This window comes from Ursus maritimus, unplaced genomic scaffold (assembly GCF_017311325.1).
Source record: "Ursus maritimus isolate PB19 unplaced genomic scaffold, ASM1731132v1 scaffold_22, whole genome shotgun sequence".
In the NCBI taxonomy this organism is placed as follows: Eukaryota; Metazoa; Chordata; class Mammalia; order Carnivora; family Ursidae; genus Ursus; species Ursus maritimus.
This window is the reverse complement of record NW_024424675.1, coordinates 40082314-40107491: the sequence shown is the minus strand read 5'-3', so window position 1 is coordinate 40107491 and position 25178 is coordinate 40082314. Positions and strand designations below refer to the sequence as shown.

The window sequence follows — 25178 nt, the reverse complement described above, 5'->3', positions numbered from 1 at the left end:
TGTCCCCACTATTATTGTGCACAACAGTATAGAAAGCCAGATTCAGGATTCCAGATGTTCCATGGGCATAACCAGAGGCTTCCCCTCACCTCACAGGATCAAATTGAGATGTGTTCCCAGTAAGAGAGGTCTTTTAAGGTGGCTCCTAGACCAAGGCTATCACTGCTCTGCTCTCTAATTCCCACTGGTTTCTAAGGGATTTGAAGTTACGATGGGCTCTCCTTAGATCAAGGGGAATTGCTAGAAGATTCCACACTTACACATTAGTATTGCAGTGGGGTGGTTGGGTGCACAGATGCAAAGCCCCGCTCCTCAGGTTTGAGCCTTGGCTCCTCTCCGTAAGCACTGTGGAAACTTGAGCAGGGCCCTTAATTTCTCTGGACCCCATTTCCTCATCTGTAAAATAGAGATGGTGATAATGATAGCATTGTTCCTTCCAGGGTTATAAAGACTAGATTAATACATGTAGATACAGTGCTCAGGCCGTGCCAGGCTGTAGGGATGTTGGCTGGTTACTACCAGCCTCTCGGATTCACATCTACTGGATGGAGTTAGTTAACTGTTGAGTTGCTACAGGAATGGGCCATGTGAATTCTGCTCTCGCACGTGCTCTGAAGCAGGTACTGAAGTTAATATCTACTACATTGCTCAGAGCTAGTGCCCCCTGGGGGGTGTTTTTCAGGTTAATCCTCTGAAAACATTGTTTTCCTCCTGAGAAACTGGCATATACCACTCGTTGTAATGTGGTAACACTCATTTCTTCTGTCTTTGCCTTCACTACCCAGAAGCTCAGAGCACACTAACGTCACGTGTGGCCAGTTTATTTCCTTTCCCCTTTTTCAATCAACTCCTTTCCATTCTTTGTCTTTTCCTATTCTGTTAGCATCATATTTCTATTTCATCCATATACACTATACATTTGTAGGCATATTTGAGAAGCTTTCTGAAATTCTATTCGGTAATTAAAAAGACACAAATGAAATCACGAAACAAAATACATTTCAGAAGTACAGCACGCGCATCCATTAACGGCCTGTTTGCAAAGGAAGCTGTCAGGTGGGAGTGAGTTTAATCTCCACATCTGTACAAGGAGGGGTGATGAGAAAACCTACTTCAGGGGGTTATTATGGGACAGGAAAGGATTAATCCATAGAAAGCATTCAGAACACTGGCAGCATATCGCAAGCTCTCCGTGCTGGTCGGTGGTGTCACAGTCACTGGAATGATCCTTAGACATCACGATGGAGGCTTCTCGCAGACAATGAGTTCCTGGAAAGCACCTGACACAAATGAGCCCTAGGCCGTTCTCCAGATTTTTTATACCAAATCTTCCAGCCAGCTTCTAAATTTTGTCCAGTGTGTGTGTGTGTGTGTGTGTGTGTGTAATCTTTAATAAAGACTCATGTTTTGGATTGTTGCTGTTTTCTCCCTTCAAATATGGGGAGTCACAATGCTCCACGTTATGTCAAATGACACAAAACAATGTTGAAATTGGCGCTGTTAAATACTAGCAACAACCTCACAACAGGCACGCGTCTCCAGCTTAGATCTGGGCCGTAGCTAACAGGACTTCAGAGACGCGTGCTGTCGTTGATGGGGCTCACGCACGGACAAGGATCCACACTGATTGTGACACTGTGTGCCCCCAGACCAGCCCCCTGCCTCTGCCTCCCCACTCCCATCTTCTTCCCCTCCACAGTCAGTCACTGTTCCGAATCTGCATGTTTTCTATCATTTCTTCGGGAGAGGGTTACAAACGGTGCATCTGATGTTGAGTCTTTGCGGTGTGCTGCTTGTCAGAGCACGGTGGCATCTCCCTTCACACCGACCCTTCCCGTGCTGTGCTCCACCGTCTCGTCTCCTGCCTTTTTCTCATCACCTTCTCCCCCAGGTTCCTCCCCATCCACTCCTCCACGCACCCATACATTCCCTGATCTCAAAAACAAACACAAACCCCAAAAAGCCCCTTCCATCTACACTGCGATGGCATTAATGGTAGTCTGTCTCCTTCCCTCCACCGTTAACTTTCTTGTAAAAATACTTTTCACTTCTGCCTCCGAATTTCACATGACCCACTGCATAATCTTTTATAATCTGTTCACTGCCACAACACGACCCCCGTAGCTACCCTCCACCCCTAAGCTGGATGGGTCAGTCTCCCTGGATGCTTCCATATCTTGTTACTCTTCTTATCATTAGGATTGTGCATCCAAGCGTTCTCGGGGGGTGCTCAGTCTCCTTCTCCAACCCCCAGACAGACTGAATTATTTGAGCCAGGCTAGGTCTTTAGCTGAGTCGGAATCACCTGGAGGGCTTGTTAAAACACTGGGCTTCACCCCCAGTTTCTATGAAATAGTTGTTGAAGGCAACATCGATTTTATCCCACAGCATCATGCCTGATTGGGAAAATCTTTTTTTCAGGGTTGAGTCCTGTGGAGTCCTGAAAAATGTTGTATCTTAACATTTCCAGGATCCTGCCCTCCCCCAGGGTCTCTCATCACAATTGCAGCCTCTGTCCCCTTGGCCAGTCCTTTTCCTCCCACCTGCGTTCTTTCCTAAGTCCCCTGCCATGACAGGGCTACCTTACCCGTCCGACGCACAGCCCATGTAGCAGCAAGATCAGCATCGTCTGGAAGCCTGTGGAAAATGCAGACTCTCAGGCCCCAAACCCAACCCCAACCCACTGGACCAAAACCCGTATCTTAACAAAACCCCCAGCGATGTGTATGTGCCTTAAATGTTAAGAAGCACTTCTCCCTAGGATGCAAATGATCCTAAAACATTCCTCCCCAGTTCTGCTTGGAGTCGAGACCGCCCCAGGCTCACAAGGGAGCTGAGAAGTGGGGACACCAATGCAGCTTCCTGCCCCATAGCGGCTGTTCCCTCCTGAGCCCCCAGGGGGCAGGTGGGCGCAGGGCTCCAGGGGGCCTGGCTGCAAGCATCCTTTCAGGGACCCAGGGCGGGTCTCACTGCCTGGAGATTCCAGAGCCCACACTGGCTCCCTAGGCCTGGACCTCGGCTGATCTGTCTTCTCAGCCTTGACGTTTTGCCACCAAATAGGGGCAGCTCTCCTGGGGGCAACCGCTCACCAGTTTCCCGCCCCTCTTGTCCCCAAAATCGAGGAAAGTATCTACCCACCTTTCCCATAGCCGGATGCCCATCTCCACGTGGATGCCATCCTGGCAACTGCCAACATCCAAAGCCAGACTCCTGCTCCTCTTACATCCTCCCGGTGCCTCCCTGTCCTTCCGCCTAGCCAACCGGACGCTTCCGGCGGCCTACGTGCGCAATCACGCCGGCACGCTGCCAGGGCTCAGGAGGCCAAAGGGACAGGTGCTGTGCCGGCAGTGTAAATGCGGGGAGCGGGAGCGAGCTCAGGGGAAGCAGAGACAGCCTGCTTCGTCCACTGGGGGAGCAGCTGAAGACTGCCCTTTGGAAACGCACTCATGATGTTGCCAAACCGATTTTTTATGTGAGATCTCCTTTTATTGTGGCAAGACATTTTTAACAGCTTTTTCAAATTAAGAGAGCCAATGAAAACCTGTCATCAGCTGTATTTGGCCTGTGCTCGGAATTAAATTCCTTGACTTTGCCCTCCTCCCGTTCCCCGGGTCTCTCCCCATCACCCCGCCTGCTCTCCAGCTCCAGCTTCCTTCTATTCCTCCACCGAGTCTGCGCCCCAGGGGAAGTGCAGTAGTATCTGGAATTCCTACCTCCTTCTCTTAGTGATGAAACCCACCTGATAACCGCTGCCAGGTTATTCTAAATTACTGCGCTAGTCCTGTGGCTCACCTGTCTATTCAAAGCCCTTTAGGGATTCCCCCTGGCCACCAGCTGTCGAATTACCTCCAATGGCATTCCTTCCCCTCCCCGCCTCAGTTAGCCTGCTCTTGACTAGACTCTTAAGATTTGGACAAGCCTGGTGGTGGTTGGGAGATGGGAAGAAAGGGGCAGGCTTGAGAGGTATTTAAAAGTTAAAGTCAGTAGCACCAGTTCTCATGACCCTCCGTGCAAATATTCTCCTCCCTCCTTCCTACTAAAGCCTAGCTAAGATGGAGCATATGGGGCCTGTGAGTTTGCAAACTGGCTGCCTGATGGTCACATTTGTTCTACAAGTGTCTTCTGTTTAACCTGCATTCTTTAAAATAAAAAAAAAAATTGCAGTCTAAAGTTAGCAATTGCGTGATTGTATATACAAATCAGGATTCATGGGGCACCTGGACGGCCCAGTCACTTAGGCATCTGACTCTCGGTTTTGGCTCAGGTCATGATCTCAGGGTCGTGAGATCGAGTCCCATATCCAGCTCCATGCCCAGCACAGAGACTGCTAGAGATCCCTCTCTCCCTCTCCCTCGGCCCCCCACTCTCCGCTCATGCACTTGCTATCTCTCACTCTAAATAAATATATATATTTTTTTAAATCAGGATTCCTGTCAAAAAGTTAGTGGTGACAAATCCAGACCAAACTTCTATGTGACAACTACTGGCTAGAGTTGAGTGTTAGCGGCCTCTTCGGACGCAGGGCCTGCTGTTTACATCTTCGTCTAGCCCTACTAACAAAAATAAGGCTTATGGACACTTTAGACATGAATTTAAAATGGGAATCAAATATTCCTATTGTATTAGAACTTCACAGGTAAATAAAGAAAACGAGGTATAAAGTTAGCAACAATACATAATGATCTCCCCCGCCCCTCACCCACACTGTTGGGATGTTTTCTCGTGTTCCGCTTACTTGCTCATGTGCTCACAAAATGTTAAGTCCTGGTCAGTTACGTAATTCAGTTTCTGGCACATAAGTGAGACAAGTCTTCATTGTTAAAATTTCTAAATGACTCAGCTATAGCCATCCTCCTGTGCTAGATCTTCCATTGGCCTTCCAGATGCATCCATTTACCACCCCTCTCCAGCTCTTAGATAGACCGACTCCAACAAACTCCCTCTGGATTCCAGTTGGGTTTGGCCAATGGTGGGCACCAGCTGGGTTTTGGAGGGAGAATGAGGCTGGCTGTCTAGTCTACCGGCTCTGGCACTGCAGGGATGTTGCAGGATATCTGTCCCACTTCCAATGAAGGCAGCCCTTCCCTGGGTTCCAGAGTGAAGGGCGTGGCTGTTCCCTTCTCTGGCCTCCTAATGGTTACCCGCACCTTTGCAATCTTGGGGAAAGTTTTCTCAAACTCCCCTAATTTGAGGGTGCTACCTATCTCCTGCTACAGCCTGATGATATAGCCCTCTAATCTCACCCCTCTAACTGAGCACTAACCAAATGCATGCAAGAAAAAACATCCTTGTAAGAATCATTTTCTAGAATCTGAGTATCAGTATTTGGGAACGTTTCGCAGCAATTTAAAAGTTTGCTTTTATGTCTAGACAAATCTTATTAGTTACATATTTTATCTTTAAGCCACAATCGCTTCTCAATATTTAACCAAAACATGACATATGCAATGTTTAGCCTTTAAGGTTAAAAGGTGACTGCCTCTAATATTATGTATACCTGGTCCTAGAAATAGCCCCATTTTTGTGTTATGAGCCTTCCATTGGTATTTTGGTGTATTAGTGCCATCTGCTGGAAAGTTAAGAAACTTAGGTCTTTCCAAATCCCAAGATGTGTATCCTGGGGGAGGCAGAGAGGGGAGAATAGTAGGGGGGGGTAAATGTACTTTTTAAGAAAAAACCCTTATCTTTAAATACATAGCTGCTTAGCTTCCACATCATTATCAGTATAAATCCCAATTAATTACAAAGCTCTACAATAAAGTTTAAAATTTGTAATAAAGAGGGGCGCCTGGGTGGCTCAGTCGTTAAGCGTCTGCCTTCGGCTCAGGGAGTGATCCCGGCGTTGTGGGATCGAGACCCACATCAGGCTCCTCCGCTGGGAACCCGCTTCTTCCTCTCCCACTCCCCTTGCTTGTGTTCCCTCTCTCGCTGGCTGTCTCTATCTCTGTCAAATAAATAAATAAAAAATCTTTAAAAAAAATTTATAATAAAGAAAACCCTAAAAATTTCTTCCTCTTGATACATTTCTTGGGTTTCTAAAATAGTCCTTTGCATTCTGCTTTATGTATGAAACGCAACATGCCCCAACATGTCTCAGCACCATCTGGTTCTTTTAACCAAGATCTAGGACACTGATATCTATGTAAGAGACACGTGAAATGCATCTAGATAGAACATTTAGTACATAAATTTAAATGCAATATGTACTTGTTTTTAGTGTCTGACAAAGTTTTGGTGGTAGACAGATACAGTGGTTTCTAAAGTGCTTTCACCACCTCTAAATAGCAGCTGGAAGAGACATATATAAACACGACCCAACCGTTCACTTTTCTTAGAAATAAGAACTGCAACACATATTCTAAATGATAATATAGAAACATAAAAGGTTGCTCAACCGATTTTAATAACATGACATAAAGCCCCTACACTTGATAGAATTGTTATGCAAAATACATAGATGAATACTGTCTTCTTTTAAAAATATAAAATAAATAAGCAAGACATGTGAAAATAGGCAAGTTTCCATTAAATAAATGAAAATTTTAAAAAAAGAAAGTTTTGCTTTCCATATCATTTGAAGAAGGGAAATTATCATTTTAAACAATATTCAAGTTTATTAAACAAATTAAAAAAAAAGTATTATAAAATGTTTAACTGTCATCAGCTTCGAGGTTTATGTTGCTTCCGAATTTTGCATATAACTGAACTTTCAGATCCGCTAACACTCGCTGAATTGACTCCACTCTGGCTTCTAAGGCATCGATTTCTTCTTGCAGATTTTTCTGGGGGAAAAAAATTGTTTAAATTAATCCTGTTCAATGGATGGTTTCTGAGCATCTGTGCATGAAATAATATTTGGGAAGAATTTTAGGTCAAACTTTCTAAACTTGGGACAGGCAGCTAGAGAACACTGATTAATTAAATCTAAACCAAAAGTCTGAATGTGGCCATTTTTAATTCATGATTGATATCTGCTTATTATAGAACAAATCAAGCCTGTCTTCCCAGTTTTTGCTGATTTAAAAAACAAAATGGATAAAAGAAAATTAATTCCTAAATTATCACACCCTAATAAAGAGAGAACCTCTATACAAACACTTCTGGTAAACAGTTTATCAAAGGCCTGGCTTCTGATACAGCCTCTTCCAACTTCCCACAAAAATAACTACGAAACTAGAAGAAAGGATAAAAATTCACACGACCACCGCTAATTAAAAATAACAACTTATAGGTATTCAAATTGGCAAAGAAGAAGTCAAACTCTCTCTTCGCAGATGACATGATACTTTATATGGAAAACCCAGAAGACTCCACCCACAAATTACTAGAACTCATAGAACAATTCAGTAATGTGGCGGGATACAAAATCAATGCTCAGAAATCAGTTGCATTTCTATACATGAACAATGAGACTGAAGAAAGAGAAATTAGGGAATCCATTCCATTCACAATAGCACCAAAAACCTTAAGATATCTTGGAATAAACTTAACCAGAGAGGTAAAGGATCTATACTCTAGAAACTACAGAACACTGATGAAAGTCACTGAAGAAGACACAAAAAGATGGGAAAACATTCCATGCGCATGGATTGGAAGAACAAATATCATTAAAATGTCTATACTTCAAAAAACATCCAGTGGAAAAAAGACAGTCTCTTCAATAAATGGTGCTGCGAAAATTGGACAGCTATATACAAAAGAATGAAACTGGACCACTCTCTCACACCGTACACAAAGATAAACTCCAAATGGATGAAAGACCTCGACGTGAGACAGGAATCCATCAAAAACATAGAGGAGAACATAGACTGTAACCTATTTGACACTGGCCACAGCAACTTCTTTCATGACACATCTCCAAAGGCAAGAGAAACAAAAGAAAAAATGAACTTTCGGGATTTCATCAAGATAAAAAGTTTCTGCGCAGCAAAGGAAACAGTCATCAAAACAAAGAGGCAACCCACAGAATGGGAGAATATATTTGCCAATGAAACTACAGATAAAAGGCTGGTATCCAAGATCTACAAAGAACTTCTCAAACTCAATACACGAGAAACAAATAATCAAATCAAAAAAATGGGCAGAAGATATGAACAGACACTTTTCCAATGAAAACATACAAATGGCTAACAGACACATGAAAAAATGTTCAAAATCATTAGCCATCAGGGAAATTCAAATCAAAACCACATTGAGATACCACCTTACGCCAGTTAGAAAGGCAAAAATTGACAAGGCAAGAAACAACAAATGTTGGAGAGGATGTGGAGAAAGGGGAGCCCTCTTACACTGTTGGTAGGAATGCAAGTTGGTACAGCCACTTTGGAAAACAGTGTGGAGGTCCCTTAAAAAGTTAAAAATTGAGCTACCCTATGACCCAGCAATTGCTCTACTGGGTATTTACCCCAAAGACACAGACATAGTGAAGCGAAGGGTGATATGCACCCCAATGTTCATAGCAGCATTGTCCACAATAGCTAAATTGTGGAAGGAGCCTAGATGCCCTTCGACAGACGAATGGATAAAGAAGATGTGGTCCATATATACAATGCAATATTACTCAGCCATCAGAAAGAACGATCACCCAACATTTGCAGCAACATGGATGGGACTGGAGGAGATTATGCTAAGTGAAATAAGTCAAGCAGAGAAAGACAATTATCATATGGTTTCACTCATTTATGGAACATAAGGAATAGCAGGGAGATTGGCAGGAGAAGGAAGGGAAGAATGAAGGGGGGTAATCAGAAGGGGGAATGAACCACGAGAGACTAAGGACTCTGGGAAACAAACAGGGTTTCAGAGGGGAGGGGCATGGGGGATGCGGCTAGGCTGGTGATGAGTATTAAGGAGGGCACGTATTGCATGGAGCACGGGTGTTATACGCCAACAATGAATCATGGAACACTACATCAAAAACTAGTGATGTACTGTATGGTGACTAACATATCATAATAAAAATTTATTTTAAAAAAAGAATAACAACTTAGAGTCAGAATCTGGGAGAAATTTTCACCAACTGCGTGGTCCCTGGAGCCACTTTGAGAGGGAGTGCTAACAAGGGCCACAGAGCAGCGCTGCCCACATGAAATGCAGGGAACGCAGAAGTTGCTTCCTGGCCAGGATCAAAAAAAGGATTTCTCCAGCCGGCTCAGTGGGTTAAGTGTCTGCCTTCGGCTCCGGTCATGATCCCAGGGTCCTGGGATTGAGTTCCACATAGGGCTCCTTGCTTAGTGGGGAGCCAGCTTCTCCCTCTGCCCCCTGCTCATGCTCGCTCTTTCTCTCTCACTAATAAATAAAATCTTAAAAAAAAAAAAAAAAAAGGATTTTTCCTAAACATGACCAAAAAAATACTAAGTCACACACATGACATTAACATCAGGAAGAAGGGAAGAATGCCTAGTATTGACAATGTTATTCTTTTAGAAATCTGGCGGATGAATCTCAAAGTACAGCCCCCAGATCACTTGGAAACTTGTTAGAAACCCAAATTCTGGGGCTGCACTCCAGGCCTCCTGATTTGGAAATTCTTGGGATGTCAGTGATTGGAATTTTCAACAAGGCCTCTGGGGGACTCTGACACATGCTAAAAGTTTGAGAACCACATTGCAAGAAACAGAAATAAGATGTACAGGGGCGCCTGGGTGGCTCAGTCGTTAAGCATCTGCCTTCAGCTCAGGGCGTGATCCCAGGGTTCTGGGATCGAGCCCCGCATCAGGCTCCCTGCTCCTCTGGGAGCCTGCTTCTTCCTCTCCCACTCCCCCTGCTTGTGTTCCCTCTCTCGCTGGCTGTCTCTCTCTCTGTCAAATAAATCAAAAAAATCTTAAAAAAAAAAAAAAGAAAGTTGTACAGCTATTAGAAAGGAGATAAAACTTCTCTATCCAGAAAACTCAGTTCATGAGTGAGATTATAACATGCAGGAAAATTATTTTAAAAGCACAAGTCCTGGGGCGCCTGGGTGGCACAGTCATTAAGTGTCTGCCTTCTGCTCAGGGCGTGATCCCGGTGCTCTGGGATCGAGCCCCACATCAGGCTCCTCCGCTAGGAGCCTGCTTCTTCCTCTCCCACTCCCCCTGTTTGTGTTCCCTCTCTCGCTGGTTGTCTCTGTCAAATAAATAAATAAAATCTTTTAAATAAATAAATAAATAAATAAATAAATAAAATAAAAGCACAAGTCCTATCATGCATCACTCGTTTCTTAAAAGCCCCTGAAAGGCTCCTCTTCGCCTTAGGGCCAGGTGAGCAAAAACTGCAGCCCACAGGCCAGACCTAGCCTGATGCTTGTTCATGCAGTTTTCCTGGAACGCGGCCATAGGCACGCATTTACACATCCTGCTTTCACAGCAGTTGTGACAGAGCCCGGGTGGCCCACAAAGCCTGCGATATCTGCCGTCTGGCCCGGCACAGAATGTTTGCTGACCCCTGCGAAAGTCAAGTCAACTTATCAACTCGATGGACAGAGTTCTTCAAGATGTGGCCACAATTTCAGATGCTCCCAAATCTCCAGCAAATTAGAACTTCTCTCAGTTGTGTTTTGTGCCATGATCTTTCTATGACCATTTACACACGACCATCGTACATCAGTCTGGAACATCCTGTCCCCCATTCTGGCGAGTACCCACTTACTGCTGAGTCGCTTCCTTCCCAGAGAGCCCCTCCTGACCACGTGCACTCCTTTGCTCTATGTTCTTACGCACCTCTAGGCCCACACCACCTTCCACTCATTACTGGTTATGCTTGCTGAACTCTCTCCTTCCATTTACACTATCTACTCCCTGCAGGCAGGAACCAGCCCCCCCCCCGCAGCCCGCCCCCCCGCCGTGCCCCAGTTCATGGCATACCCTGATACAGAGTAAACACTCAACAAATACTTCTGGAATGAATGAATGAATGAATGAATGAATGAATGAATGAATGAATAACAGAATAAAGGTTCACTAGCTGTGGGGGGGGGGGGTGGCATGTTCACAGCAGTGACAAAAACCATGAACTATCTTGAAATACTTCCCACAAGATGGTTAGGATGGGTAAAAAAGAATAAAATTATAAAATTTTACTGTGAAAGAAAAGATTTAAACACAAGGGGAAACACCAATGTTTCTGCATAGGAAGACTCAGGAGTAAAAATGTTAATTCTTCCCATGGTTTATTAAATATGGGTTTAATTCGGAGGAATTATTGCTTTCTATGACATTTGAAGAAGGAAGACTAACATTTTAAGTAATATCCAGATTAATTAAGCAAACTGCAAAAGAATTAGAAAATGTTTGATTGCCATCAGCTTCTCATGCACAATGTGACTGCTCCTTTCAGAGAGTTGGACGGCGTATGAGTCGGAAACTAATTTCATATCATGTCTCAGATGCCTCAAATGTTGTCAATAAATCCATACTCTGACCCAGGAAGGCCACCTGTCTGGTTATTTCCTTAAAAGAATTTCCTAAATGTGAAAAAGACTCAGGTGTAAGAATGCTCACTGCAGCATTACTGCAGGAAAATACTGGAAACAAATGCATGCTAACAACAGGAGGGCAGTGAACAGAATTGGTGTCCACCAGCATCACCTCCAACAGTTGTCAAAAATGATGGTTTTAAAGCATGTGTGCTTGCCCCAGAGCAGGCCCCCGATGAAGATTTGTTGGGCAAATGAACATTAAATAGAACAAGAAAATACTTCTGGTGGGAGGCTGACTGACCAAAATGGGAAGCAAACCTACACAGAGAAAAGAGAAGGTGAAAACATAAAAGAACCAATGAGAATGTTCATTATGGATGATTACTTCTGGGTAATAGGATCACAGGCCATTTTCCTTTTCTACCTTATAATATTCTACAGTTTCCCCACAGTTAGTTTAGAGCATGGGTTCTGCAGTCGAAAGGCCACTCCCTCTGTGTCACCTTGAGTAAGTCCCCTGACCTTTCCTAGCCTCTACCCTTCAATTCTAAATTGGGATGAACCGTCCCAATCTCAGAGCCCTTGTCAGGACTGAATAAGATCATGCCTGCAAGGCTCTCACGGCATGCCTGGGACGTTGTAAAAACCCGTGGAGTACTGTTACCTAGCACCCGTTATTTCCCTACACCNAGAACTGCGTGTTCTTTATAACACACACCCTCACAGGAGCGTTAGCCTCCCTCACCCAGGGAAAGACTCCACCATACCTTTGCTTCTTCTAACATTTCCTGTGTTTCTTCTTGAGAATGGCTAATGAAAACATCACCAATTTGATAAGGTATCATTAAGCAATCATCATCTGCAAGCATGATATCCTCACAAGCATCTTCTAAATTCTGGAGTTGTTTCTAGAAACACAAAAGCAAACAGCAATGAAAAGCACACTCAAAGTTCCCTTATAGAGGTGAGTAGCCAATTTTAATTTGGGGACATCAACTCTGTGAAAGACCCTTTCGCAAAGGTATCATCGCACTAACATAAGACTTTCTTACATTTCTCGATGGCATTTCCTAAGGAAGCGCTCAAGAACTAACTCATTGTCCTCTAGCTCCTTCCACATTGCTACGAGCACCGGTGGGGGACAGTGGGCATCTGCGGCCGCTCAAAATGTCCTCCTACCCTAGCAGTTCCCACCGGGTGAATTCTGCCTTCCTGCGGCAGAACGGAAACAGAACAAACCGCCATTTCTCAGCCTCGCCTGATGAGAGGATGAAAGCAGCTATGAACTTAAATTCCACCAGTCAGCTGCCCTTGAACTGCACCTCAGCTCAGACGGTCACCCACGGAGAGCCTGGGCACAGGCCTGACGTGCGGGGCAGGCAGGGCCCGGGGTGGCCCCTGCTGGAGGCGGCGGCGGGTTCTGGGGTCCCTGGAAATGGCAGCAGTTCCATGGCCAGCCATGTTCTCTGAGAGGCCAGCCCAGGCTCACCCCTCAACAAGCTGAAATTGTCACACAGCCCTTCAACAAGGTCTTTTTTCTTAACTGACTACAGTGGATTATATCATCTGTAATAAAGAGCCCAGAGAAATAGAATCACATATTACTGAATTCAGTTTTGAAAAGCTGTAGAATAGGGGTGCCTGGGAGGCTCAGTCGGTTAAGGGTCTGACTCTTGATTTCAACTCAGGTCATGATCTCAGGTTTGTGGGATCAAAACCCACATCGGGCTCCATGCTGGGCGTGGAGGCTGCTTAGGATACTCTCTCCCTCTCCCTCTGCCCCCTAACACCCTGCTTTCGCACCCGCTCTCCCTCTCTCTCTCAAAAAAAAAAAAAAAAAAAGCCATAGTATAAAGACCTTTCATTTTTCTTAAATAAGATAATTTCTTTAATACCTTTTTTACTTCTATTTCCTCCTTCAGCTCTGTGATTCTACTTGTATTCCGTGCAAATTTGTTTATCTTTTGTTGATCTTCAAAAGTAACGTTGACATCTTCTGCAGCCTGAGAAAACATTTTGATTTTTTGTAGAATTAATTTTACTGGCGAAGTTACACGTTAGCTTTTTACATAACTCTGAAATAATTCAATAAACGATTTGCCCTCATACAGTCAAGAATCACAGAAGGTACAGAGAATCACAAACACAGGCCTTGTAAGTTTTTGCTCCAGCAGCTCAGGGTTTGTTCATACATCCGTCATCTCTTGTGATATTCTACGGAACAATGCCTAAGCTACAGAAACATTTCAAATATAAACAATTAAAAATAAGTCCTGAATCAAGTCAGCCAACTTTGGCCCCGAGCAGAATTTCTTGAGTTAGAACATTTTTTCATCCAAATAACCCGGGGAGCAAAAATGATGTGGTAGTGAGTTCTGGTAAATGCTTCATACCAGTTTCTGCTTTCAGAGTTAAAACCTGCATAAGTTTAGAGCAGTTGTCAGAAATCTGACAGTTTTTAATGTTTAATGCAAATGATTCACTGGCCCGAAGGTTACTACGCATTTCAGAGGCTATATACCACACACGGTAAAAATCATGTTTCTTCTAACACAGAACATGTTTACATGTCTTAATTAAGAATAAGGTATAATATACTATAAAATGATTAAAATCGAATATTTAAAAATATTTAGTGTGATTAAATTTGTAAATAAAATTAGAGTACTTAGATGACATACAGTATCTATAAAGTCATAAAATAACTAACATTTATTGAGCTCTTACTATGTATCAGGAACTTTCTCAGTGCTTTGTCATCACTGCTAATCCTCCAATAAATCTTAGTAAGTAGGATCATTCGGAAGTAGCACCATTTTACAGAGGGAGAATGTGTGGCCCAGAGAGGGTAAGTAATTTCCCTAAAGTCACACAGCCACTAAGTGGTGGAAGTCGACTTCAACCCAGGAAAGCTGACTCACGGGACCAGACAGGTCCACTAGGTCTTAGAAATTGAAGGTGAAAATGCGTGTGTGCACACGCATGCAATCACGCACATTTGTAAGAGTCAACGGGAAGTCCTTTGCTTTCATCTGATTCTCAAAGGGGGACCATATATTAAACAAATAATAATAAAATGAATACCGGATTCTCCTTAGAGTTTCCCCTTATTTATAAAGGAAGAACAAGAGTACTTGATTATACTGTCAAGGAGGAAAGAGAGAGAGCATCAACAAAGACTATTTTTGCTCTTCTGTAATGATTCACAGCTACCACGGCTCATCCGTTCGCCTGGTCTCTCGTGACTGGTCACATAAGAGATGTACACTTTTATTTCTCCAGAGGTTGAAAGACAACCTGTTGGGTCAAGCAAGATCGGAGCTCAGTGGACAGAACACCAAGGCAGACACCTGGAACTCAGCCCTCCTCCGTCCTGGACTCTCATCACACAGCAAACACTTCGACATCCATCAGGCTCAGCATCAGAGACCCAGAGGAGATCCTGAAAAATATCCTTTATATCACGATACATACAGCTGTGAATGTTCAACCTTGTGCACGATTGTTAAGAATCTGGAGGTTGGGAAACACTGAGCTGCACTATAGAAACCAAAGGGAAGTCCACATTCAGATATCTTGGCATTCGAGTGATTCTGCCTACATAAGAAGTAAGCAATTCCTGAAGCAAACGGGAATGGAGAATTCTAGAGAGTTCCTGCTTGCCTGCAGAGTTTAAATACTGAGGGCCTGAAAACTTGAATATGTATTTATAGATGCACTTGTCATCCTGAGGCTTGAACAGGGTAATTCCCATGAAAGCAACTACCACGGGGCTGGCCTGACACACAACTGAGGCTAATACATTGTTTCTGAATTTGAATCTAAATCCTGCTTGATCAGACTCACATACACACAGTTTCTGAAAAGTTGTGAAGGACTTTGGCCACCTGTTTCTATCCTTCCAAAGCAGGCGTTTCCTGTCCTAGCCTCACCGCACAGCAGCCCCCAGCGTGTACGTGGGATCTGGAGTCTGTTTCCTTAACGGTGGTTTTCTCACTGGGGTTAAGGGCTACAGTCGGCGTGTGAGGCAGTGTGTGAAGTCCGTGGTTAAACTGCACGCCACCCAGGGGAGTTCTGTTTACAGCAAAAAGTGAGAAGTCAGCACCTTCCGTGACTAATGCCAGTGGCTTCTGTTTTCATCTCACTGTTCTGGAACACTCCTACATTGCGTGAAGCTTCATTTTGGCGGGGAGGGGCTAATTCTTAACTGCGGATCCACAGACACTAAGAAGTCCATTTAGCCCCTAAAACTGTGTGCAGCATGGCAGATCCTGTGTGTGCATTCTTCTGGAAGGGTCTTCACAGTTTTCCTCAGATTCTCAAAGGGATCCACACCCCCAAAGGTTAGGGACTCCTGCCTTAAGAGAAGCCAGCCAGTTGTACTCACTCACTGCCGCTCACAAAGTCACGAGAACTCAAAGAGGAAGGAGGTATTTTTTTATTTGAGGCAGCACAGAGTGGTCGAACTAGTAAATGGATTCAAATCCAAGCAGGCAGGAACCTGGACAAATGATTCAATTTTTTGTAGCTGCCTCAGGTCTGTTACCTGTAAAATGGTAGTTCCTACCTTGCATGGGTGATAAAAGGAGGACCTGCGGACGGAGTCCCCTCTCAATAAATGACAGCTGAGTGCTTTACTTCCTGAACAATGTTTACCAAAAAATCATTAGAGAGGAAGAACAGACAAAGATCTAGAAGAAAATTCTGCTAGGCCAGGGAGAAATATGACAGCTCAAGATTCAAAGTGGAAATTAAAATTCCCTGGACCCTGGCTGTACCCTTTCCCTCAGACTCAGCATCTTACAGGATTATGAGAGGAAAGGGAAGCAGTCGGTCTTGCCCCGCTGAGCACTGGCTATTACCAGCAGAAGGTGACAGCTGAGTCCATCAGTGTTCTAAAAGCCCAGGAGAAGGAAATTCTGGCCCATTTCAGTCTGCCTTTATTTTTGTTTTTCAAAGGTGTCCGCCAAGTCTCCATGATATAAAATTGTTGCTTTGTATTTTTATTCACTTTTCACGCCTACAGCACAGTCATTCATTTAACAACTACTTGGTAAATGTCTCCCGCACGCCAGAGAGCTGCCGTAGTCCGACCCTCGTGAACAGCTGTAAGCTCACATTCTAGCGAAGGAAGTGGGCAAAAGACAAGGTGAACGAGATGATGCTAGACGATGATGATACACGTGATGGGGAAAGCAAAATGCTGCAGGGGTCGGTTGCAAGTGCTGGGGGCTAAGGAGTGAAGGGGGCTTCCTTAGATAGGGAAGTCGAAGATGGCCCCTCTGGGGAGGGGACGTTTGTACTCAGGATCAGGGACAGAAATCAAACACAGTCCTCTGATGGCCAAGAACCAAATCTTGGAAAGCAGATCGTTGGAGAGGAGAGGACGGAACCACTACACCTAAGCACTCACCAGAAAAGCCATGACCCGTTGGGATGTAAACGTGTTACAAATGTGAAGTACTCCGAATTCAAACAGTTTTTATTAAACTCAAAGGGCTATCCCTATGATATTTCAAGCTCACTCACTGACGTGCCTGTATGCTCCCAGGGCGGGCACAGAGCCAGAGTGTATGTGCAGTTAACCTATCAGAAATTGTTCACAGCACTGCAAGACACCTGCAGGAGGCTAGGGCATTTGTCATGTCAGTCTTACTAAGAGAAAGAAGAAAATCCTTCATGCTCTGGCCGCCACCCACCCCTCAGTATGTTCATTTACTCTCTTGGCTCAACCTCCCCCGATTCTCTGCCATTCTGGCCACCCTTTCTTAAAACGCACCCTGGGTCTCTGCAGGTGATACTCCCCCTCTAGAATGCCTCATCCCTTTCCAACATTCTCTTCCCCTCCTTATGTCATCGTATAGATCACACCTTCTCACGAAGGCCTTCTTTGGTCACAAAACAGACCTTACTCCAGCCCTCATGTCACAAGTCCTTTCTGTCATAGTCCTTAGCAGAGCTGTAAGTTCTAGTCTTGTGTGTGACTATTGAGCAATGACTGCTCTCCCCCAGAACGTAAGTTCTACAATGCCATGAGGATAAGGGGATAGAAGCATTAGTATTGCTCATTGCTGCTTATCCCCTAAATCTGAAATTGTGCCATATCACATGCTCAAAAAGTTTGCTGAATGAATGAAAATATGTTGGTAATCAAAAGTTTTGCCAAGTCCAAGGTTCAAATCATTTTTCTACCATTCCCTCAACCTTTACTTCATCTCTCTGCACTTTGGTTTGCACCCCCCCCCCCGGAAGGGGGGGGGGGGGGGGGAGTGGATACAACTAGTATCATCTACGGAATTAAACACCATACCTAACAAACACCATTAAAATACAAGATAGAGGCAGCGTGCATCTCACAGTTTCATACTCATCTGAATCACCCTAACCCTGACCCCTACCCTGGCACTCAATAAGAATTTGTGGATGACAGACCAACAGAGTGAGCAAATCACCCTGGTTTGCCTGGGGCAGTCCTGGTTTTCTGCACCCTACAACAGAAGCAGGTGGCTCAGATTATGCATATTGCTGAGTAGGAGAGCCAAGGAATTTGAAGTTGAATGCAAGCAAATCCCTTTAGCCAGGGGACTCTCATCAGACACCATGGAAGTTAAAAACACGGGCTCTAGAGTCAGAATGGTTGTGCTCACTTGAATCCTAACTTTGCTGGGTACTTTAGCTGCCTCCTGTGTAAAATAAGGATAAGCAGAATCTCCCTAAAAGGACTGTGGATTAAAATAATGCATACAACTCGCTTAGACCTGTGCTTCCCTAGCGCACAATAAAAAGGAAAGCCTCGATAACTATCAGATGTTATTCTTTCCTTGCCCCCTTCCCATTTTATTTTTCTTCTCTCTAGATATTTTTAAGCACCTGTGTAGACGCAGTGAATCATAAGCTGTAAATAGGAGTTCAGCTTGCTTAGTAGGATAAAAGGTGGGCTTTGGGAAAAACAAAATAAAACCTGAGTTCGAACTCCAGCTCTGCTTATTAGCTGAGTCACTTTGAGGCCACCAACCGCTCTGTTAAGTTTCTCCATCTGTAAAGTGGGAGGAAACCGTGTCTTTGCTAAGTTGCCGGGAGGCTCAGAGATAATAAACAGACGGCTTCTTGCCCCTGGTCCGCCGTCTATCCTCAAAATACAGAGTTTTAATCTTGGAGACACAGGAACATCGAGTATGGATGTGGGTGGCTCAGGGCTACACACAAGCGCTCTGGGGCCAAATAACCTGGGGATGCAGGGTCCTGCTCTGCTCCTTACAGCTGTGTGACCTTGGGCAGGTGACTCCACCACTCTGGGCCTCTGCTTCCTTACTTGCAAAGGACGGTGCCCGTAGCACCCATGCTTGTGGACTTGGGAAGGTTCAATGTGACAACCCAGGTAATATGCCCAGCGTGATGGCCAACCGCAGTCCATGGGACCTTCCGCTTCTCCCACCGCAACGACAAGGCCTGGGCCGCGGGGTCCTCAGGCTCTCCACGGCCGTCCTCAGCACCGCGAGAAGCGACCCAGAGGCCCCCGAGGGTCCCAGCCCGGCTGCCCCGCCTCGGCGGGCCGGGAGCCTGAGAAGACATCCAGGGAGCCTGGCGCGGGGAGGCCTCGCCGCGGCGCTGCCCTCAGGGCCGGAGCCTCGGCCCCGGGCCCCACGCCGGGCTTCAGAGCCGCACACCCCAGGCAGCCCGCGCCTGGCCCCCGGCGGCCAACCCCCGCCCGCTGCCCAAGCATCCCGCACCCGGAGCGCCCCACTCACCGCCTTCTTCATGGTGGCCGCCATCTTGGGACTGAACTACGGCGCGCGGCGGGGAGGGCCGCAAGGGCGCGCTCCAGCCCCAGGCCGCCTCTCGCTCCCTGTGGGCCCAGACCTCCCCCCAAATACAACACTGTCCCCATATTCCTTCCTACTGCATCTTCGACCCGTGATTCTTAACGTCCGGGAATCAGGGAGGAAACAGATCCTGGAAGGACTTGGTACATGCCAATTAAAGGCACAGGCAACGCCCTGTGGGCCGACAGAAAGTGGGGGGTGTGGCGAACGGCCCCAGGGTCCCACGGCGGGCAGCAGGGGGCGCCCCGCGCAGCGGGGCGGTGTTGGGGGCGGGGCCACGAGGGGACGGAAGGGAAGTTCTCTTCCATCTACGCCACAGACTTTGTAAGAAATCCGTATACCTTGTTAAAGAGAGATAAAAACAAATGACCTTGGCTCTGGGATGTGAGATGTATGTGCCCTGATAATTCGCACGGTATAAAGGAGGAAGTACTCCTATTTATTTAATCAACAATGTTAACTGAGCAATTACCGTACACCCTGACACAGGGGCCTCCCAATTTTTTTTCTTTTCCTGTGTGTGGGGGGTGGGGGGGGGTGGGGGGGGTCCTTTACACTCTTAACACTTATTGAAGACCCCAAAGATCTTCTGTTTACATAGGTTATATTCATCGATATTTACCATTTTAGAAATTAAAACTGAGAATTTTAAAAAAACATTAATTCATTTAATAAATAAACCCATTCCACATTTAATACAAGTAACATTTTAAATTACACGAAATCATTGGAAACTGGCATGGGCTTCTGAAAACAAGGAAAAGGAAGAACAACGTAAGCGCTGTTGGGCCAGCAGTGTTTTGTACAAGGGGCTCTGGGTGGTGGGACTGTTCACCAAGACAGAGTGTCATGGCCTGGGAGAATGTCGATTGATCTGGACAGACAGATGGACAGCGACCTGACTCCTGGCCACCAGGGTACTGGCTCTTCTCCTGACTCTGTATGTCACCCTCTCTATTCCTTCCCTCTCCCCAGCCCTGGCATCCTTTGAGCTGATCTCTTTCCCAGCTGGAGAACCAGTTCTATAAGTACAAACGGGGCCTTTCGCGCCTTCCATTAAACATTCTCTCCTTTCCTTAAATTTGAGCACTTCTAATGTCACTTCTGGTTCTTTCCTTACCTGTCTGGACCAATAAAAGAAAGAAGCTTGTGGTGCCAATGGTGCAAATGGTCTCCAGTTGGAGACTGCGGGTCAGGAAGGAAAATCGCCAGTCATCCCTTAAGAATACTATTGCCACTAAGGGTGACTGAACACATTCCCTTACACCAAGTTGAACGCTGGCCATCCATTGACTGGATCCATGATATGGTGTTTTGATTTTTTGTTTGTGAGGTTTTTGTTTTTTGTGGTTTTTTTGGCAAGCAAAGAGATTTTTTTTAATTTTTTTTTATTATATTATGTTACTCACCATATAGTACATCCCTGGTTTCCGATGTAAAGTTCGATGATTCATCAGTTGCATATAACACCCAGTGCACCATGCAATACGTGCCCTCCTTACTACCCATCACCAGCCTATCCCATTCCCCCACCCCCCTCCCCTCTGAGGCCCTCAGTTTGTTTCTCAGAGTCCAGAGTCTCTCATTAAATAAATAAATAAAATCTTTAAAGAAGAAGCCCACATCCCTAAGATCCCTATAAAACAAGGGGCACGGCCTGGGACCCAGTCAATAATTTGGGCTCTGGAAACCCCGCAACCTCTCTTCATCAGAATGACAAGAAGGAGAAGCCCCCCCCCCCAGCAAAGAAAAGACAGTGAGTCTGTGGCCTCTGCCACAGAAATAATGGATATGGATGGAAACCAATTATCAGAAATGGAATTCAGAGTAACAATGGTCAAGATGATTTATAGACTTGAAAAAGTATTAACGAAAATGTTAATGAGAATATAGAATCTCTAAGGGTGGAAATGAGAGTGAATCTGGCAGAAATTAAAAATTCTATGAGCCAAATGCAGTCAAAACTAGAGGCTCTGACGGCCAGGGTCGCAGAAGCAGAGGAACGGGTTAGTGAATTGGAGGATGGGTTAATAGAGGAAAAAATGAAAATAGAAGATGGTCTTAAAAAAATCCACGCCCACGAATGTAGGTTACGGGAGATTACTGACTCAATGAAACGATCCAATGTTAGAATCATCGGCATCCCCGAGGGGGGGGGGGAAAACAGAGGTCTAGAAGAGATATTTGAACAAATTGTAGCTGAAAACTTCCCTAATCTAGCGAGGGCTTCAAACATTCGTGTCCAAGAGGCAGAGAGGACCCCTCCCAAGCTCAACCACGACAAACCTACGCCACGTCACGTCATAGTGCAATTCGCAAATATTAGATCCAAGGATACAGTATTGAAAGCGGCCGGGGCAAAGAAATTTCTCACATACCAAGGCAAAGGTATCAGAATTATGTCAGACCTGTCTACAAGACCTGTTTGTGAGTTTTTTGACCCACACAATATTTTTCTTCAATTGAACCAACTTAAGAAAATCAGGAGAGATTGCATTCAAAATCAGATTTTTCCTTCTGCTTAAGCTTGTAAAACCAAAGTCCTGGTGGCCTTGACTGTACTTTTCTGCATGGCAGCTGTTGCTGGCGATGATTAGGTAAGGCCTGTTGAGCTCACAAGTCCTCTCCAGGGCCCCTGTAGACCTCCACCTGCCTCTTCCTTGTGCTTACCTGTCAGGCCCTCCAGGTATATGCACTTGTCACCAGCCAGCCTTCTGTTCTAGCCAATCTAAATGAGGTCTGTGTGTGCATTTGCTTGTTAGAAATCTGTACCATGCTGGATGCCATTGCAAAAAGAAAGCTGAATCAGACAAGGTGCTTCACATCAAGAAGCTTACAGTTGGCACACAGGTATCAGCAAGAATTATAGCACCTGGAGCTGCAGCCCTGGGACCAATGGTGAAGGGCACTAGGGAGCAAGAGCTCGGGTCTGGCTGGAGTAGCCAATGAAGACTCTGGCATTGGTGGCATGTTGAATGGATCAGGAAGGGCAGGTGCTCGGGCGCCTGGGTGGCACAGTTGTTTAAGCGTCCAACTCTTGGTTTTGGCTCAGGTCCTGATCTCAAGGATGTGAGATCGAGCCCCACATTGGGCTCTGTGCTCAGCATGGAGTCTGCTTGGATTCTCTCTCCCTCTCCCTCTGCCCCTGCCCCTGCCCCTCTGATCTCTCTCTCTAAAATAAGTAAACACATCTTTAAAGGGGGGGCAGGTGCTGGAAAAATAGACAAAAGTCCTTATCCTCATGCAGTTTGCATTCTAGTGATGGGAGACAGACCATTTTCAAAATATACAAATGATTTATATAGTATGTCAGAAAGTGAGTGTTATTACTATGTGTTATTAATAGCTATAAGAAAGAACACTTAAGATAATAATAATAAAAGACTGTGTAACTACCAGTATGAAAACTTCATGAGAAAGATACAAGGAAAGAAATGGTAAGTATGTTGACTGGAAAATTGAAGGGAAAAACCCCTGTCACCCAACTATTTGGATTGACGTGTAAGCTACGAAATTTTCCAGACATGTACCGGTTTAAGTTCTGTCACAAATCAAAAGGGAAAAAAAAAAAAAGATTCTGTCACAAAGCAATGATGGGCTCATTTCATAGCAGTAAGTGCCTGAGTGCCCTCCAAAATCCGCATCCTCTGCGCCAGGCTCCTGGTTCTGAGACTTGAACAGGAAACCTTGATGGGATTAACCTTTCACGTTGGCCAGGAGGAGTAAGGGGCAGCAAGGAGCCAACCCTATTATCACGTGGTAATTTATTCCGGGCCTGCAGGGGGCGCCCAAGGGTCGTGTAAGCTCAGCCATTCACGCCAACGTGGCTAATATTTTGGCAAAATAAGGTAACAGGCAAAAAGGGAACAGGACCAGGTACTGCACCTGAGTGCTTTCCTTACATATCCACCTCTGGGCACCTCATCTGCTTGACCCTCGTCCCAGCGCGGTGGGTGTGGGGAGTGAAGAGAACCTTCAATATCGAATTAAGGTCTTCCATCATGGTACATTCAAAGAAACAGAAGAAAGGTTTGGGTAGGAAAGAGGAGAAGGGCAAGAGATAAACCTGGCCATCCAACTGACCATCTTACACAGCTCCTCACCTCCAAGCAAGTGTGTCCAGGAGGGAAGAGGAACCCAGTGCCCAGTTCCCCTTTCACAAAAAGCCTGAAATCTGGATTTTTTACAAATGTGAAGTCTCTTGTTGTTGAAACCTTCCGTCAAAACATCACATATGCCAGACAGATGGAAAGCACAGGCCACCCACTCATTTGTGACCTCCAGTAAACCTCCCCATATGTACATATTATGGAATGTTCTTACCACCAAATTTTTCTCCTTAATGAAATCAGAAAAAAATTCCCTAGGTTTACTAAAGTCAAAAGCTGATACAAATTAGGAACTCTATCTCTTACTGAAAAATTTAATCCCCAAGCTGTCTGATTACTTTCTCCCCTTGTCACTCCCTTCCCACACTTGTGCCACGAACAGCAGAATTTCCTCTATGTCCCTTCATGACTCTTGACCTCCAGTGGTGCCTTTAAATCTAACTCAAGATTTAATCTCTCCTCTAGAGACTTCCTTGGTTCTCATTAACCTATTCCATCTTTAAATTCTGCACTTGCTGCACAATTTGGTACTTTTCTAAGCTACCACTGTATATGCCTTACCTTCTCGCTCTTGTACTTCTTCTGAGTATTCTTACTGAGATGGGGGATGTAGTGTAGTATGAGTTTATATATCGCTCAACGATTTTGTAAATGGTTTTGTCATGACCCTCTTTGAAATTCTTCTCTGTCTTCCCATTTGCGCTTAGGGTATAATTTAGATTTCTTACCAATTCCTAGCTTCTATCTCTGACATTATTTCATACCATCTTTCCCCTCAATATGCTCCATCTTCTTGGGTCTCCATTTGTGAATGATACCATTCTCCCTTCTGCCTCAGGGCCTTTGCACCTGCTTATCTTGCAATTCAAGTGGCCGTTGTTCATTTTTCACCTGGCTAAATTCTGTCCATCCTCAACACTCAGCCTCTGTGTCTCTCCATCAAGAAATCTTTCTTAAACACATCCACCATCCAGAAAAAGCCGTACTCTCCCTCCCCCCCCCCGTTATAAGCCTCTCTAGCACACTTTCTTTTGAAATATGTCTCTCCTGTTATACTGGGAGCACCAAGGGGAGCTGACCATGCCTGTTTTTTCATCTCTGTAATCACAGAGCCAACAGGGGAAGTAGGGGATTGACAGATACTAATGAATAAATAAATGTGTGAATGAATGAGTGTGTAATTAGAGATTAATACGGTATTATGCAAAACAGTTTGGCTGTTGATAAATTCACTCAGCAACACCGTACGAGAGTCTAGAATGTATTTCCATTCACTTTGTGTGTGTGTGTGCTAGATCTAGCTTTAGGGGCTCACTCAGCGACCATGTGAACTCGTGGCCTGCACAAGCCTTCCTTTCTTCACCAGGTGGCGCTGTGACTCCAGGAGCCGACATTTTATTTTTCCTCTTTGCAACCCCTCAGGAACTGTCCACACTCTTGTCTACACTCTGCAAAGAAAGATTATACAAAATCATGGAAATCTCTCTTTGGGACAAAATACAATCATCTCTCACTAGTATGAATTCTTACCTTAATTTTTACCTGGCAAAAAGCAACACATTTTCCAGAGCCCTCAGATGTAGGCATTGGGTTTAGGCCTTTACGAAGCAGACATTAACTAGCCTGTTTATTTCAAGGGTACATGCTTATAGCAATTTTGATATTGAGAAACGAGTCAGAACTTGTTAGAAGTAACAGTCACACCATATCTTCAAATTAAAATATAAATTCCCTGGTGTGATTCGTTGAACAAGAACCTCATTTACACCTAGCGTTGAGACAGGCAGCCTTGTCACTTAGATGCTGCTCTTAACAGGATCTGTTTTGTGGTGGAATGGGTGTCTACTATCT

The 25178-nt window shown here is 45.0% G+C and overlaps 1 protein-coding gene across 2 annotated transcripts; it reads right to left on the bottom strand.

Annotated features, from left to right (window-relative positions):
- Positions 1–6385: 6385 nt before the first annotated feature.
- Positions 6386–19346, bottom strand: PFDN4 (prefoldin subunit 4). 2 transcript variants are annotated; one of them, XM_040638491.1, is made up of 4 exons: positions 19144–19346; positions 13291–13398; positions 12163–12303; positions 6386–6782 (listed from the first exon to the last, which is right to left on the bottom strand). In XM_040638491.1, exons 1-4 carry the CDS (start codon positions 19165–19167, stop codon positions 6651–6653), a joined length of 405 nt encoding a protein of 134 aa, XP_040494425.1. In that variant the 5' UTR covers positions 19168–19346; the 3' UTR covers positions 6386–6650. The 2 variants fall into 2 exon arrangements, with proteins under 2 accessions (XP_040494425.1, XP_008696216.1); XM_008697994.2 differs by lacking the exon at positions 19144–19346 and adding an exon at positions 14746–14823.
- Positions 19347–25178: the final 5832 nt, after the last annotated feature.

What these genes read in the sequence shown, in the direction of transcription:
- PFDN4 (XM_008697994.2), bottom strand. Translation starts at nt 14,802, where the DNA reads ATGTCGAAGTGTTTGCTGTGTGATGAGAGTCCAGGACGGAGGAGGGCT. An exon ending in GGAGGAGGGCTGAGTTCCAG is followed by an intron (nt 13,399 to 14,745) that starts GTGTCTGCCTTG and finishes ATGTTTTCTCAG; the next exon opens with GCTGCAGAAGATGTCAACGT. An exon ending in AGGAAATAGAAGTAAAAAAG is followed by an intron (nt 12,304 to 13,290) that starts GTATTAAAGAAA and finishes TTGTGTTTCTAG; the next exon opens with AAACAACTCCAGAATTTAGA.